Source organism: Rousettus aegyptiacus, unplaced genomic scaffold, assembly GCF_014176215.1.
Source record: "Rousettus aegyptiacus isolate mRouAeg1 unplaced genomic scaffold, mRouAeg1.p scaffold_m13_p_8, whole genome shotgun sequence".
NCBI lineage: Eukaryota > Metazoa > Chordata > Mammalia > Chiroptera > Pteropodidae > Rousettus > Rousettus aegyptiacus.
Window position 1 is genome coordinate 58,712,210 of NW_023416311.1, and position 17,175 is coordinate 58,729,384.

The following is a 17,175-nucleotide window of genomic DNA, read 5'->3' on the forward strand; positions in this document are numbered from 1 at the left end:
GAAATGCAGAGAAATAGAACCTGAAAATTAGCCACTTCAGCATCTGAATGTTCTTTAATTTAGAAGTTAGTTGTATATAAGTTCTAACTCAGTCACAGATGAAAGAAACAAATTTTTGTAGTTAGAAAGCTCAATGATATATAATCCATTTCACTAATAATAGGTAGGATAAATATAATGAACTCTTTATATTAACAGGCATAATCCATTTAACAAATTATAATAATTTACATTATATAAAAACCACCAAACCTAAATTATTTAATTGTGCAAGAGATCCTTTCACACAACCCCACAATTCCCATCAACCCCACAGACGCAAGTAGCCATCTCATATACCTTCTCCTGACAGTTATGTTAGCACAGGAACTTCTCTCCAGAGGCTCTTGAACACGATAAACCGACTGAACAAAGGCTACTGTACCATAAGGATTATCATTGGCGGGAATAATAATATTTGCCACTCGATCTAACCCAATAGTACCTCCACCAGAGGCATCAGTCAGTTGCACTTGGATAACCTAAAAATACAGTGAAAATTTCTTTAACAGAATCCCAGTTCTGAAATTAGAAGAATGATGCAGGGGAAAAAAATCAAATATATCCATGTAAATACAAGAATAAAATGGCATGTAATATAAACAGATTCAAAGAAACTCCTCCCATTACATTAACAAACAACATGTAACAAAATAATCTATAATTAACTTTTAATATTAGTGCATGATTATACATAAGAAACACAGGCTGTTTAGGTTCCTTAATATTCAGTTATATAATCCTGTGAATCAATTTTAAGATCCTTGTTTATGTTTTCAATAATATACTCAATAATGTCCTATACCTTTTTATAAAGAATATACTGCATATATGTTTTATGAATAGTTAATCTATTATGCTTTATTTCCCACATTCTCTTAAATGGAAATTCTCTGACAAACTTAAAAAACATCATATTATAGTGTCACCTAAATTTAGGGAGAAGGAAAGAGAAATGTTATAGGTATTAACAAATATCTAACATTTTAGGAATGAATAATGACATAATTAGCATTCAAATGAAATTTTATACACTTCCCTTCTATGAAAATTTGATACCATTACAAAATAAATGCTATTAAATATAATTTTATGAGATGCAGGTTTTAATAATACTTGAATGTCATAAAATAAAATTATCTTTAGGCAATATGTGTTAGTGATGAATCAACACTCCCACTGAGACTCTATTTTTATTTTCCACCTTACTTCTTCATCATGAAAAATTAGTATCAGGCTGATATATCTAGCATGGTATTTGTCACACACTAAATCTTAAAAACTGTTAAAGAATAAATGAATAAATTAGTGAAAAATCAAAATCTAAATTAAGATTGGCCCATCTTTAAGCCAAAAGGGAGATTGAAAACAAATTACGAGTTGATACGAAAAAATTCAGAAAAATTATGACGGATGTATATGAATTTAATCATTTAATCAAAATGTTGAAAAATACAATGTAATCGTACAAAAAAATCTTCCACTAGTAAACTCATAGGTGTATAAGACCTACTTCTAAAAAGTCATGTTTTTATGAAAGGATCACTTTCACACGTCCATATTTTGAACATTCTTGCAAAAATAATTTGACATCCTCTATAAATATCACGATAATAGCCATTTGTTCTAGCCGCTATAAAACAAGGTATGATTTACAGTGTCATTCTATACTAGCCATTCCTCTCACCTCTTCAATCTCCGGAACGTCGTCAGCCAGGACCTCTAACAACAAGGTTTGAATGGTTTCCCCAGGGGCAAAGGTCACATTACCTGAGACAACTCGCAGGTCGCCAGTAGCAAGCTGTCCATTAATGGTGGCAACCCACTGAACAGTAACATTGCCGAGTGTCCCAGAATTTCGAATTACTGGCAGGTTTACCTTCACTGAGTTAAACTCAGGTTCCTCTACAATAAGTTTAGTAATCTGAAAACCTAAAGGACAGAGTAGAGTTCATTTAAAATACAAAATGAAACTGAGTCAATACAAAGCTAACCAACTGACATCCTACAGCTGCTTTTATCCCCTTAAGCAATATAAGTATTTAAACCCCATAAAATCAGAGTAACATGCTGTGATACAAATTGGTCAGGTCTGCCAACATTTCCAAATTATTTTTCATTATGACAGAAGCAGAAATCACCAACTCAGATGCCCACGGGGGTCAGGCATAAACTAGTTGTGAGTGAAGTGGGTCTAGAGAGCTCTTTGGCTAACTGCACAGTACAAGCCTGGTCCTAAGGTTGCTATTTTGCTCCCACAATGGAAGCTATGCAGGAAAGAGGGCTCAGTGTTGTAAGATTTTCCTACTTATTGAAAAAGCCCAGAAATCCATATTTTTGGTGTAAATTTCTGTAAATTAAATTACTTTTTTAAATAATTGAGATTCACAAAACATACCTAGGGGCCAGATCTGACCTAAAAGTCTAAAAGTTTGTGACTTCCATATTTATGCTAATAGGTTGATTTCCTTTTTCAAAAATAGCCACTAACCACTGCCAATGAGTATAGATAGATGTATTTATCAGTAATAGCAAGTTAAAAAGAAAGCATAATCAAATTGATTCTGTATCTCTAAAAATAAAGAACTATATGATCTATACAAACAAGTAAAGAAGAGACATAAACTAGTCTGGTTACCAAATAATCCATAGGGGTCATCAGAGGCCTCAATAATAATGATCGCCTCTGTTAACACCCCTAGTTTAGCTCCTCCTGTTGTTTCATTCAGCAGTTGCACAAGAAAAGATTCTTCCAGCTCAGGGTAAACATCATTAATGATATATATTGGCACAGCTTTACTGGTTTCTCCTTCTAGCAAGACAACATCTGATGAAGCTATACTATAATCTTCACCTACAAAGAGAAAAAGCAAAATACTAAGACTTATTCCAAAATACAATACACATTCCATATATTAGAGAAATAATGATGTATCAAATTTTATAGATATACTTCAAAATACTTTTTTTGAGAACACTTACTATATATATATATATATATATATATTCTAAACAAGATTTTATCTCTTTTGCTGGGAAAAACAAAAATGAGTCTGATATCACAAAACAATGAAAAAGATTTCCTAAGGTGTTCAAGTTCATTTCTTCATTTTTAGAAAGTTGTATACATAATTTGTTCTATTTGCCATATACATACTGATATAGAGACAGAGATTAGAGATAGAGACAGTCATTCATTACCACAAGATAGCCCCGTATCTACAAAAGAAAAAAATGTGTACGATACTTTTAAGACAAAGAACAGGAACTAGAATTCTGATCTCTCTGGGGAGATAAATTATAATGTTGTGCGATATGGGCATGTCAGCATCATCAATATTATAGTGAGAAACTGTGAACTTTCCTACCAACCTAGATTAAAAGCTTCTACTGCAAAATGCTCAGGGTGGCTTTGTTTATGGTCAAACAGTGGTTGGGGAAAGGAGACAGCCTTCCAGTGAGGCCTGAGAGCTAATTTTCTAGAACAAGCTTTACCATCTGTCAATGTGTAAGTCCCTCTATAGACAGGCATTCCTCTGGGCTACCCACCTCAAATATGTATGTGTGCACGTGCACAAACACACCACTTAGGTGAGCATGGTTCATTATCTTTTCAAGCAAGTACCATATCCAGATGATTTACTTTTTCAAAAACCAATCCTGTTATCCCATCCATTCACACTCATGTTCCTTAGAGTGCATACTAGAAAGATTCTAACTGAGTTGCTCTTAGGCAAATCTCTCTCTAGATGCTATAACCACACCACCAAAGAAGGCAGTCTCCTAATGTTTGCACTTGGCAGTGAAATATTTTTGCTTATACATAAAATAATGCTAACAATTGCCTCTTCCACGTTATCCATAAATAAACAAGCAAGACAAATGGGTCTAGAGACAAAACTGTTGCCAAGTACTGCAATCATATGGCTGTACATTTTATCCTGCATTTCTCAGTTCATTTACACATGAATCCCTTTCAAAAAAGTAAAAGGTACACACAGAGAAAGCCTAACAATATTTTCTGTAGTTTACTTTTCACTGGTTTGTGCATATTTTGGTCACCATAGCTTTTAAATTCATATATGATTCTGCCAAGTTTTCATAAATTCTACAGAAATCAGAGTCATGACTGTATGACAAAAGCTCTAGATCTGTGCCTTTAAAAAGATGCAGGAGTAATATTGTTTTCTGGCTAATTTTTCTAAATACATCTTTAAGTAGCTTTGTGAATCAAGCATAAAATTTTCTTCTAAAACACTTCACAGTTTTAGATTTCTTTACTCACCAGCTATTGCAGTTATTGGCACAGCTTTAAACTTCACAGAAACATCTGCAAATGCCCCTCCTGTTCTAGTTACGTTGATAATAGGTCCAACATGGTTTTCTGCCACTCGAACAACTGCTGTCGAGAGCTGAAGAGTTCCAAATGCATCATCATTGGCAATGATAATTAGATGAGCAATGGTTTCTACCTTAGGCCCAAGGCATGGAGAATTTGGAACTAAAAGATGGAAGAAAATCGAATATATCAAAATTCTAAGAACTGGCCAAAAGACATTAAAAAGCCTCATCAAGAGTCCTTTAGCCATATGGGATCATCGTTTGGTGTTTTCTCTCTATTCTTTATATCAAATAATGTTTGTTGATTACCATGCACCAGCACTAATATAGACTGGGGATATGAAAGTAAATTAAACACAAAGTCTCCATTCTTGTAGTTTTACATTCTAGAGGGATATTTATTATAGAATCCTTAGCCAAGAAATGGTTAAGCTACAGGGTTATTTTGATAAGTATTGGAAATTTGTCAAAAGGCAAAACATGATTAGAGTATAATAAATCACCACTTCACATAACATTATAAGCGATAATGATGAAACCTACAGAATTATGATCTTCTAATTAGCTACCAGCTAATTAGAAGCAACTTTCAAAAAACAGCATTTCAGTTACAAAACTGAGTAATTTAGTGCCATGCCCTCGAAGATAAGCTGCAAATCATCATACTCTCAGTGAAATTACTGCCTCTCTGACCGATTCACTGTCCTCCACAAACCTGTTCCTCCCTGCGCCTTCTTAGTTAACACTCAACTGCCTCATTTGGAAAAGAGCTTCAATGTTACCTCGACACTGCTGTAACACGGTGTGCACAGCACTTTTAAGGCTCTCTTCCCACTGATTTTCGAGAGAGCAAAGCTTATTTTGAAGTCATTCGGGACCTTTCAATAACTCTCATTTATTTTCTAGGTTCAAGTTGAACCAGCACCCTTGCAAAAACAATTTAAAAAGCGAACTTTTAACACAAATGAAGTAATAACATCATTTAATTTCAATAATATAGGCCCAGACCATGCTAAATTATATCATAAAGTCACAAACTATAAATCAATATAACACAATTAAATTTAACTAAATTAGAAAAGAATGGCAGTGACATAGAGTTACAGAAACAGATGACATTTTCTGAATGTGCCATATTTGCCTCACATTGTTCTAAGCACTTTTCTTATATCATGTCATTTAATTACCACACCACTTCTATATGGTAGGTAACATGTCAGAACTTAGCAGATGAGGAATCGGAGACATAAATATGTGTGGGAGTCACCTAAAGTATTATACCAGTACCTGGTGGACACAGTCAAGAGGCATACTATAATAGTTTGTCTAATCCCTTGCTCCCTATCTACAATTTCTCATCGAACCAGGTATAACACCTTTATCTCTCTGCGATTGCTCATCCTGCCATATGTTTTTCCCCAGGTGATCACCAGTCTTTTCAAATTGCTCTCCCGAAAGTTGATGATGACACTCAGAATACAGGAACAGAGACTCTACCAGGTCCTACCTTTATTTTGTCTATTAAAATTTTAGTCAATATCACACAGATTTGCAATTAATTGTTCTTTAATTATTGTACATTATAGCTTACGCCTATTCAGAACTGCCCCAAGTATGCTGCATGGTTCCAGGAACGTTTCAAGCATAAAACACATGCCATTGCTTCTCCCACTCCACAGCACATTGATATTCTGCATATACCATCTTATTAATAACTGTTCACATTACTGAATGCTTATCATGTACCAGACACTGTATTAATTTTCACATATATTATATTAAGTCCCATAATATTTTTGTATTACACATAGGAAATGGGGCAAAAATTGATTATGTCCAAGTTTATTATTATACACTGGAACATGTTACCTGACAGCAGCATCCACAGCTCCTAGCCACTGCTATATGTGATCCTCCTTCCTGGTTTTATTTCTATTTCACTCTAAAAACTGTGAGTTCCTTAAAATAATTCTTAATTAATAAGACTATTTGCTATTTTAACTGACTCTAAATCTTGCTAAGAAAAAAAAGAGGTAAAGTATTGTGTGAAAATTTTACCTCTGACTGGTATCTGAAATTTTAATGTTAGTAGTTGTCCTATAAATTTCCTTCTATAACCCTGGACTACAATTGCCTACACTGTGGACAAGAATGTTGCTTACTATAGAGTATATCTATCCAGATGTTACAGTAAGGTAAAGAAATTTACCTGTAAGAAACATTAATTGATATGGCAGAACACAGTCAACATGCACATCTTTGAATCTTACTCTTTAGATTATGTAATTCCAGTTACCTTAAAAAGGTTTCATTTGCTTTCATGTAAATATTGTCCTAAAACTGATATTAAATTGATCTTAAATTAATATCACCAATCTTTCTTCCTTTACTTGTTCCCTTATTCCAGGAAATCTAGATTCTGCTCACCTTTCTAAAGTAATATGTCCACTTAGAAAGATGTGACTAATGAACAAGCTACATAACACAATAATTGCTTTCAGCTCCACAAGCTTAAGGCTCACTCTCTACCCTACTCTCTACAATGCCATGGAGCCACAACCCCAGGGAGTAGAGCTGCTACTTTCCAATAGAAGCTGCTATACCAGATCATCTGCCCAAAGTGGGTCACTCCTCATTCCTCATTCTTATCCCCAACTAGTCCCTTCTTCTCTACTCTCACAGTGACCCACGAATTCACAGGATTTCTTATTGCCACACAGCCCTCTACCCTGCCCTCATGCAGTTGCCAGATCCATATGCTTCTAACCAATACAAAGAGCTCTGTTGGTTAAGGAATCTTCCGGATTAAATCAAGGTGAGACAGGTTCAGGCTCTTGCTCCCAGGGCTGTCCTTGGACTCCCCAGATTGATTTCAGAATGTTTTGGAAGCTAAAATATATGGTACAATTGTCCTAGAGGTCAGTTACATTGGATTACATAGACACTTCTAAAAATCTAGTCTAGAAATGTAATAGATTTTTCAAACATGATTTAAGGTTGTCAAGTGCCGCACTTCCATTTACATCTTACAAACTTTTGTAAGATGATCCTTTCAAATTTAGAGCTTACTATTTTTATAGATTTTTCTATTATACCAAATTCTTAATTTATTGTTTCAGGATTCTTACTTAGAACAACAATATCAACAAAAACAACAACACACTAATGGATGGCTACTTACTTGGGCGATTCTGTACTTTCTCTATTAAAGTCGAGTTGAGTAGTTCAACAAACACAGACTCTGACCTTTCTGGTTCATCATCATCCAAAATTGAAATAGTAATCATTGCCTCACTCTGATTGACTTTGAAAAGAGCAAATCCAGAAGTTGGTATGTAGTCCGTTCCTTGAGTTGCCCTGGCTAAATTAGGTGGAAAATAAGGCATTTTCTCCGTATCATCCAATGTTGCATATGTGACCATGACTTTTCCCATGAGGCCTTTTAACCTTATTATTGATAATGTGATATTCTGAGTTGCTTCCTCAACTTCAACAAGTCTGTTTCTCTCAGAAAAGATGAAGACCCCAAAAGGATCATCATTAGCCAAAATTATTAATGTGGCATTAGTATTAACTCCCAAAGAGCCACTGGAGACACTGAGGATTAACACAGAGAATGTCTTATCCAGTTCTGGATCTTCATCTGGCAATATTTCCACTGTGATGTTGGCGCTTGTTTGCCCAGTTTCAAATGTGATGTTGCCAGAGGTGAAGGCAAGATCGCCATCGGGATCAGAGTCTATGCTCCAAAGCAAAGTTACTTGAGACAGAGCTCCATGACTTCTCATAATCTATAAAATATTGATTAAAATGTATAATAAGAAGTATTAAAACCACTGACTTAGATGTTTGTAAATACAGAATGATAGGAGGATATTAAATTTTTATTTTATTTTATATAAGCTGTACTCAAATATATAAGATTCTTGAAGGCAGGGACCACATAGTACCCATTTTACAAGACCCTCAGAGTGCCCTACTTAAAAATAACTGTTACATTGAAACAAGAGGTCTATTAAGCATTTTTAGCTTGTAACTAAACTACAGTTCTATCTTTTCTATAATTAAGATATATATAATAAAGCAAATGTAACTAAAGATTTGTTACATTTAAGCATACATGAAAATTTTTACATTTACTACAAAGATGGTATACACTGCACTGTAAGAAATATATGAGTAATATTTTTCTGAAAAGTTAAGCATAAAACTCATTTTTAAAAACAAATTAGATTTCCTTTTATCTTTAATATAAAAAACAAACTCACCAAAAGACCTCTTCAACAGAGGACTTTATAAAATACATCGAAGAAGGAAAAAACAGTTTTTTGTCAATATGTTAAGAAGAATAAAAAGCTTTAAAAAATGCTCCAAATAAGTCCCAACTAAAGTAATTTTTATTTATTCTTAAAATATAAATGTCTACTCAAAATAAAATTTGACACAGGAATTTTATAAAACTTTATCCTTTCCTGTAATTCTTTTACATTTTCTTTTTTTAATAATTAGTCATCTATGCTAAAGTTGTTCAATTTACTCCACAACAGTTTACTGAAGATCTGCCAGAAGAGTACAGAAGAGACATGTTTTGAGTGATCTTTCTTCATTTGTATACAGTCAGAAGCTGAGCAAGCTTCTAGCTCCTCTGCGTTATTTAATGATAGAATCCTAGTAGAACAATGCAGAGTAGACACACGGATGTGTGCGCATGCACACACACATACTATATACAGTTGTTAATATTGCTGTTCACAAACATTTTGGATTTTGTTTCCTTCTGGAAGTTAAATAAAACAGGACTGCAATTCTTTACCAGTTAATATTAGCATGGTCATGCGACTTGCTTTGGCCAAGGACGTGTCAGTGGAAATGCTATAAATCGCTTCCAGAGAGAAACTGAATCAGTATGCAGTTCTCCACATCCACGCCTCCCGCCTCCATGGAAACAGAAGCACCTATGGAGATGTGGTCTCTATAATCCTCCACCCCTAAGTGATGACTGCCAACTTCAGTTGGGCACATATCATGAGTGACAAACAATTCTCTGTTGTATTAAACCACTGAGATTTTGGAGACACTGTTACCACAGCCTATCTATATTAATATAAAAATCTATGTGGAACGGCTCCATTACATTCCTTAACCTTACCGAGCCAGGAATCCTCAGAAACATAAGATGAATTTGCATGCAAAACTAAATATAAAGACGAATGCAAAATCACTATTCAATTATCAATTTGCATTGTTTATGCCACTAGGCTCATTCCCCTCTACTTAATAGAAAAAAATTAACAAAAAGAACACCTTCATAATACAATAAAACAGTTTTAAAAGAACAATAGTATCTAGGACTGAAGGGGGAAATGTACTCACATTTAATTTAACAGTGCTGTATCCATCTTCTGGTTCAGTTCCGCTGACAAAGAGTGACTCAGGGCTAAATTCAAACACACCATGAGCATGGTCAGAGGCGGCAATTGTCACTAGAATTTGCGAAGCCACTCCTAGACTGGCTGCATGAACGTTTCAACAAATAGTAAAAAAATGTTAATCAGTAATTTACAAACCAAAGAAAAAGGCAAGGAACAATGTTTTGAAAGAGTTGTGCCATTCATTGAGTACTTCTAATTTGTTTCAGAAAGAAAGGCAGACACAAATGGTTGCCACACATATTCATGCTTTTTAGGACCTTTCTCTACTTTGGCACAAACATGATATACAAGTGCTGCATAAGCATAAGCATTTGCAGATGAATAAGGAAAACTTGTTTTTCTTTTTCTTCTCTATGAAAGAGAACATTCTTCCACACAGAGCATATAAGGAAAGTCTCCCACGATCTTTGCTGACCTTAGAAGAACATGAGCCAAATGACTCTTACCTTTATGAAACAGTAGCTTCCCTATGACTTTTGTCCATCTGACTGAACAGATTTTTGCTTTCCAAATGTGCATTAATTCTAGGCCTAATTTTCATTATATTATAATATTATAGATCTATCCTTCCTGGTCCCAAACCGTCCAATCCTATAACTAAAAAGATATAAAGATCTAAAGAAGTATTTTTTACCCTGAAAAGTCTAAGACTAAAATACAAAACCTGAGATTGTGAAAAAGGAGCATGTGAGGTTTAGAAAGAGTTCTCCCTTAAGAAACAAGTATACTACATATTCTCTCCTAATAAGAAAAAATATTTGAGGTAAAAAGCTGAATCATATTTGTACATGAATCTACTTCCTCTTTTCAATATTCCCGCCCATTAACTGGCAACTTATTCTCCCAGTTTATTTTCTTAATTACTTTTTCTCATTTGTTTTGATTAAATGCTACATATAAAGACTCATGGCTCTTCTTGTAAAGAAAATCACATGCATGCATGTAACATGAAAATATAAATGTTCTATTTATCTCTTTTTAGGTATTCAAAGCTATATAAAATGTTTTTCAATAATCACTGTCTTAAATGATATGCAAACAAAATTCCTATTACAGTCAGAGTCAGGAAACCGCAGTAGGCTCCTACAGACAGGAGACAGAGCACTGAAAGCAGCCAAAGCCTTGATTCTGACTTGATCACTTCCTATCTGGGTGAGTATAACATGGAGCAAATAATACTTCATAAAGTTGCTGTTATTATAAATGAGATTAAATACATAAAGGACCTGGACATAGTAGGATCAATAACGTCAGTATTGTTGTCTCTTAAAAAAAATTAAATGTAAAACAGTAAAGGCTTTGGAATCGCTGCTTACCGCGTTTGTGAATAGTTGGAAGGAAGAATTCCATGTCCCCATCACCACTACCACTGCCATCAACCCTAAAGAGTCCAGTCACTTTACAAGGATAGACAGAGACACAACCCACACAACACACATTGACACAATGAGAAAAGTGAGAGCTCTTAAAACACATTCGGTAAAGAGGAAAATGCAGTACTATTCACCCAATGATATGTATTCTTCCACAAAAAAAAAAAAAAAATAGGTTAAATCCTATAAGTATAACATTATTTAAGCTACCAATTACAAAAATTTCATTCATAACTTCAGGAAATACTCCATGTAAGCTGTAATTGGTATTTTCCGTTTCTGCCAATTTCATTTTAAATTTTCACTTAAACAGCAATGTAAACTGCTTTTAACATTTTAAATATTTAAAAAATATAATTGCTTGTGTATGTAAACATACACTTAATTCAAAATTAGGGAAATGCATCTAACATTTCCCTCCGGCCACACAAATTTCCACCATATTTATCATTCTTGGACTTGATTACCCTTTTGCAACTGACATTATGGAAAGAACCCTGGGCAAGCAGTCTCAAAATCTCTGCTTCAGCCTAGGCTGTGAGAGATGACAAGCTATAAAACCTTCAGCAAGTCACTAAGCCTCTTGGTACCTCACTTTTCTCACCTATAATAAGTGCTGCTTTTTACAGAACTGCTATAAAGATCAAATAAACAATGTAAAAAATAAAGCATTTTGGCAAGATATAATGACTATACTAAAAAGAAGTGGTTTTACCTTCACTTCCAATATATCTTATCCCCCGATCAGTATTTTGCCAAATGCTTGCAAACAAAGAAGATAGAAAAGGCAATGGAAAAGAAGAGGAGTAGGATAAACAAGGCCACAATCACATGAATGTGTTTCTGCTGGTACCACTGACTGGCATGCTAGTTTAAGACATGCTCTGCTCTTCTGTTCCTTTCAACAGGACTGGGATATTCCAGGCATGAAAAACTGATGGCACGCAAAACGTCAAATCATCTTAGAAACTTAAGAGGCAAATGGATTTCAGGCAATATCCAGTGCATGGCTTTGTCTCCATGTTATCCACAAGTTGTAAGAAAGAGGGATGAAGTTCAACAGTAATGTACTCTAGCTAACATAAAGCATCTATTCAGGTGGCTATGTAATGTAGAATCAATTTTATAGACAGAAGAGTATGGAATAAGTGTTGCTCCCTTGACCCTCAGAAGAATTTAGCTCTACAAACTATTCCCCTTCTTAGGCAGTCCAAGGCCATGACTCAAGGAATGGAGACCAGTGTCTGAATCTCTTTACGTTCAATCTCAACTCACTTGGAGAGGGGGGAGGGGAATCAGATTCTCAGCCACTATCACTTACTAAGAAACTGCAAGATTGGTTTTTAAATCAGTACTCATGCCCAATTAATACATGGCAATGCATATTGTAGAGATACAGGAAGATATTTTTACATAAAATCATAAGTATCACTATGATCACAAATATTTCTGAAGAATATTTTATGATCCTTATTAATCAATAGTAGGTGATGATCACTAACATTTTCTTAGTTACTTAAGTATTTTTAGCTATAAATGATAGAAATAACTTTTAAAATAATTTATAGTGAACTTGGATTAACAAAGTCCTGTCATAAAAATAATGATTTTGGGATCTGAAGACATCTCCAAATGACAAGCAAAGCTGGCATTATTACATGCCACTGCCAAACAGGTCATCCAGCATATTTTTACTGTTATGCAGTTAACGAAACTGGTGTTGTTTAATACTTTCCTTGGCTTGTCCTCCTTTGCTTTCGCCTGGGCTTTGGGAATGCAGGGAAAAATATTGGGGGGGAATTTGAAATACTTACCCCAAAGTCTCACTACATCCTAAAACACAATATTTTTGTCCTACTCAATCTCTTTCTGTGCATGGCTTATATAGTACTATGACTTTCTTTACCAAAACATAAAGATCACATGACAATGGTTTTGTAATGGAAGAAAGTGTCCTGATGAATGTCATAGCAACTCTCAACTTCTTTCATGCATAAAGGTGATACAGTACATAGCATGTGTTCTATAATACCTCGGTAGCACCTGTACAGGAAGAGGTGATTTTAGGGGCACTGACTATGAATGACAACTTTAATTTGGTGATTCAGTATACCACTTCATCCTAAAAGTACACCTACTTTAGGAAAAGATCAATGGGTAATAAAAGGGGCAAAAAACACTGCAGTAGGTGATGTCCTTAAATAAACATTAGAGATATTGGCTCAGAATTCATCAAACCTCACAGGAAAAAGAATTTGTAAATAAAACTGGGTTGAATATTAATTTCTAAAACTAATATCTAAACTTATGCTGAGAGATAGAAATTTTCTTTTTACCAAAAAAGGGATGATCCATGAGAAATTGTCCACCACATACCTTAAGCAATTATTAACATTCAGGCTGTTCTTTCCCAAAACTCTTAATTTGCTCACTTAAAAAAAAATAGTACCATTAATTCAAAGGAACACATTTCTTTAATAGAATCTACAATCATCATACTGTGTGGACAAGCAAATGTTTGATATTTTTGAGTCACCAATCTTACCTCCTCCCTCCAAGTTTAATAATTCAACTTTAAAAGACTTTTCCAATTCAGGGATAGAATTATCAGTGATGTTAACTGAAATATATTTATATCTTTCTCCTGGTTGAAATTCTAAGGTACCAGCAACACTCTGAAATGCAAATAAAAGATTTAGCCATTAGATTATAATTATTCCATATATAAATGTGCAAAATGTGTTTACTATGTCCCAATTTATTATAAGTATTGAAACAAAAGAACATAAATATAAAATTGAAAAAACTTAAGTACATATGTATAGTGCTCAATATAAATTCCAAATAAATATTCTCCAACTAGTAATGCAGATAACATTTTTATTTCTCTTATTTGCCTACTGAGTAAAACATGTAGCCCAAGTAAATGAAAAATGTGAATAGGCGACATCCACAAATTCTTAAAGAATTAATTCAAGGAGATGCACCGAATTCTCTTGAACAAGTATATTTTGAACTAATCAAATTATATCATTGAGCAATTTAAATACTCAGCACATAATAATAGCATTTTGATTCTGAGAATTTTTCCAAGCAATAATAAATACCAGTCCATTGGGCATTAATCTTTCCTTGATTATACTTGAAACTGCAATTTAAAATACAGAGTTTTCATCAGAAAAGTTTGAATACTATAAGAAAAACAGTTATTTAAATTCAAAGTCTTAAAGCCCTTTTTGCTCCTGTTATCTCTTATATAAGCATTTTCTCTTCAACTTATGAGCATAAATTTAAAAGTTGTTTAAATTTTTATAGTGTTAGCTTATGTGGACAACTATGTACCATCTTGTTGAGCTATTAATGATCTTAAAACTAAACTGAACAACCCAAATACCAATTCACTTAATCACTTATTTATTAACCTTTTTCAATATTTATCAAACATATAGCATGGGCATGGCACCATTTTAGATACTTCAGATTCAAAAGCAGCCAAAATAAATCTCTAGCTCTAGAATCAAGAACATTCCAGAAGAAGTCTTAAGTTTGTAATAAAATAATTAAATCAGAATAACAATTGTTGTAAAAGATATATAGTTAGCTCATAATGGAAGTAATTAACTTCACCTGGAGTAATTCTACAAGTCTTAACAGACATAGGAAACTGTCTTAGGAAACCATCTTACTTGACTTTAGCAAAATCTTACATAACTGGCCATTTCTTCTGGAAACATGTTCTTCTCTGGTATTCCATAATATCACACACTCCTGTCTTTTCTACCTTTCCAGTTCATCCTTTTTAGTGTTCTTTGCCAATTTTTACATTCTCCTGTGACCTCTATAACTTACTGTTCATCAGACTCTCTGTAGAGTCTCTCCCTCTCCCCCCTCCCCTCTCCCTCTCTTCAAGGCTATCATACTCTAAGCTTTTAATACCATTCATATATTCTCAACTCCTAAATTTCTATTTCTAACCTCTGATATCGACTTAAATATTAATACCTATTTCAAATTTTTCTTATAATTTCTGTCAGAATTTTGAATTCATGATGTTCCATTAAAATCTATGCCTTATCTACAATCCTCTTCACAGCACTAAACTATAAACAAGTTGCTTATGTCAGGAAGTAGGGAGTTACTTTTGACACTCTCTTTACTTTATCCTTCACAATAAATAATCCTCAAATCCTGCCATTTTAACTATTAGTATTTCTTGTGCTCAACTATTTCTATTACCAAGATACTATATACTCTCTTGCCTTGCTCCACAAAATTGGCTCTTTAATAGTCTTTCTGCATCCAGAGTCTGTACCTTCTAAGTCATTCTCCAAGGTTCAGTCTAATGACCTTTTATAAATACACAACTTCAATTACTTCACATTGTTTTTAAAATAAAAGCTACATAAGCATCTGTAAGGCCTAGAATGAGCCAGCCCCTGCATATCTTCTCTTTTATCACCAGACCTAGCTCTTCACATCCCAGAAATATTGGTCTTCTTACTATTCCTCTAATAGCAGGTGCTTTTTCCTACATTTGGGCCCTTTTACCATATAATTTATGCCATTTTACTAGTCCGAAGTAATTCTTCTCCCTTCATATAGTTTGCTGGGTTTTCCCTACTTATACTTCACAGCTCTCAGCATAGATATCATTTTCCCATAGACATCACAGACTAACCAGACTATGTCAACACCCATCTCTCTCCCAGAGTTCCAACTTTGAACATTTCTCACAACTATGATTCAGTCTTTAATTAGTTGTTTCATATCACTCAAGAACTGCAAGCAAACACCACCTGGATGGTGGGAATCACCTGACCTTGGTATGTGAGAATAAAGAACAGTGATATCTGATATTCAATTATCTCCTCTTCCATACATGATCCTTCCTAGCATCTCCCCTCCCTCCTCCTAACATACTCATATACACATACTCACATATACAATCTAAGAATTCTTAACTTGTGTCCTAACACAGACCAGAGATAGCTGAAGCATAGAGAAGTGGTGAAGGCAAAAGTTACCAGGTTTTCAGGGATAAGTAAAGGCAATGATTCGAAGTGGTAACAAGTGACAAATAGGACATTTCTGCCCCCATGAAAATCCTCAGAAACATTTCCAAGGGTATTAGCTTTCCAACAGTCACGTAGGATGCGAACACAGTTATATTTGTATTGTTTTGTTCTAGTTATTGAAGAAAATGCTAATCCAACTTGAGAGTGGGAATGTCCAGACTATCTAGAAATTGAAGATATCAACATAAGGACTTAGGTATTTCTTTAAGAGAATGCACAGAAGACACTATTAAGCCAAGCTGAGATGTCCTGTGGAATATGTTACATACCGAACTAGGTCAAGATACAATAAATGTCTAGAAAAGAAATAAGGAGTTTGAGAAAGAAGAAATCCAAGGAAACTTTGCTAACTGGAGTACAGCCAAAATTAACTGAATTCAATTAGTCAAGGTTTCTGGGGCTTGAGAGGAAAAGGGTATACAAATTACTGAACACTGTACCATGGTATGGACCTTATTAAAAAAAAGATTCTTTGAGAAAACAAAACTATGAAAGGATATAAAATACTTCTTGAGAAGTATAGCCAAGAAGAAATTATGACCATTTCCTTAACATGAGTATTGGTGATAAGAATGGAATAGGTAGTGGTTACAGAGCATTGTTAAATATTTGCCACATATAGTATGTGACACTTACAGTGCTGCTGTCAACTCTCAGAGTGATTCCACCCAGCAGGTATTATCTCTCTTACAGATAAGGAAACTGAGGTTAGGAAAGATTGAGTTTCCCAAGGCCACACATTTAGACGACCAGTTTAAATCAGTTTTGAATCCTAGGATTTTTTTATTTTTTTGGTGGAGGTAGACAAGAGGATTTAAAATATATAAGAAACATAATTTTAAACATATCTGATCAAAACCTATAACATTAAAATAAATAATATAAATGAAGCCTATGACAAATATAAGGTACAAG

General features: G+C 34.2%; 1 protein-coding gene across 3 annotated transcripts in view; it reads right to left on the bottom strand.

Annotated features, from left to right (window-relative positions):
* Nucleotides 1-17,175, bottom strand: part of ADGRV1 (adhesion G protein-coupled receptor V1) — a 473,598-nt gene that overhangs the window by 371,535 nt on the left and 84,888 nt on the right. For all 3 annotated transcript variants that reach the window (XM_036225348.1, XM_036225347.1, XM_036225349.1), the window contains 8 exons: nt 13,731-13,860; nt 11,129-11,209; nt 9,754-9,893; nt 7,562-8,171; nt 4,325-4,540; nt 2,678-2,893; nt 1,727-1,971; nt 340-521 (listed from right to left, as the gene is read on the bottom strand). In XM_036225348.1, the coding sequence (XP_036081241.1) occupies nt 340-521; nt 1,727-1,971; nt 2,678-2,893; nt 4,325-4,540; nt 7,562-8,171; nt 9,754-9,893; nt 11,129-11,209; nt 13,731-13,860 (1,820 nt within the window). The remainder of the gene's footprint in view (nt 1-339; nt 522-1,726; nt 1,972-2,677; nt 2,894-4,324; nt 4,541-7,561; nt 8,172-9,753; nt 9,894-11,128; nt 11,210-13,730; nt 13,861-17,175) is intronic.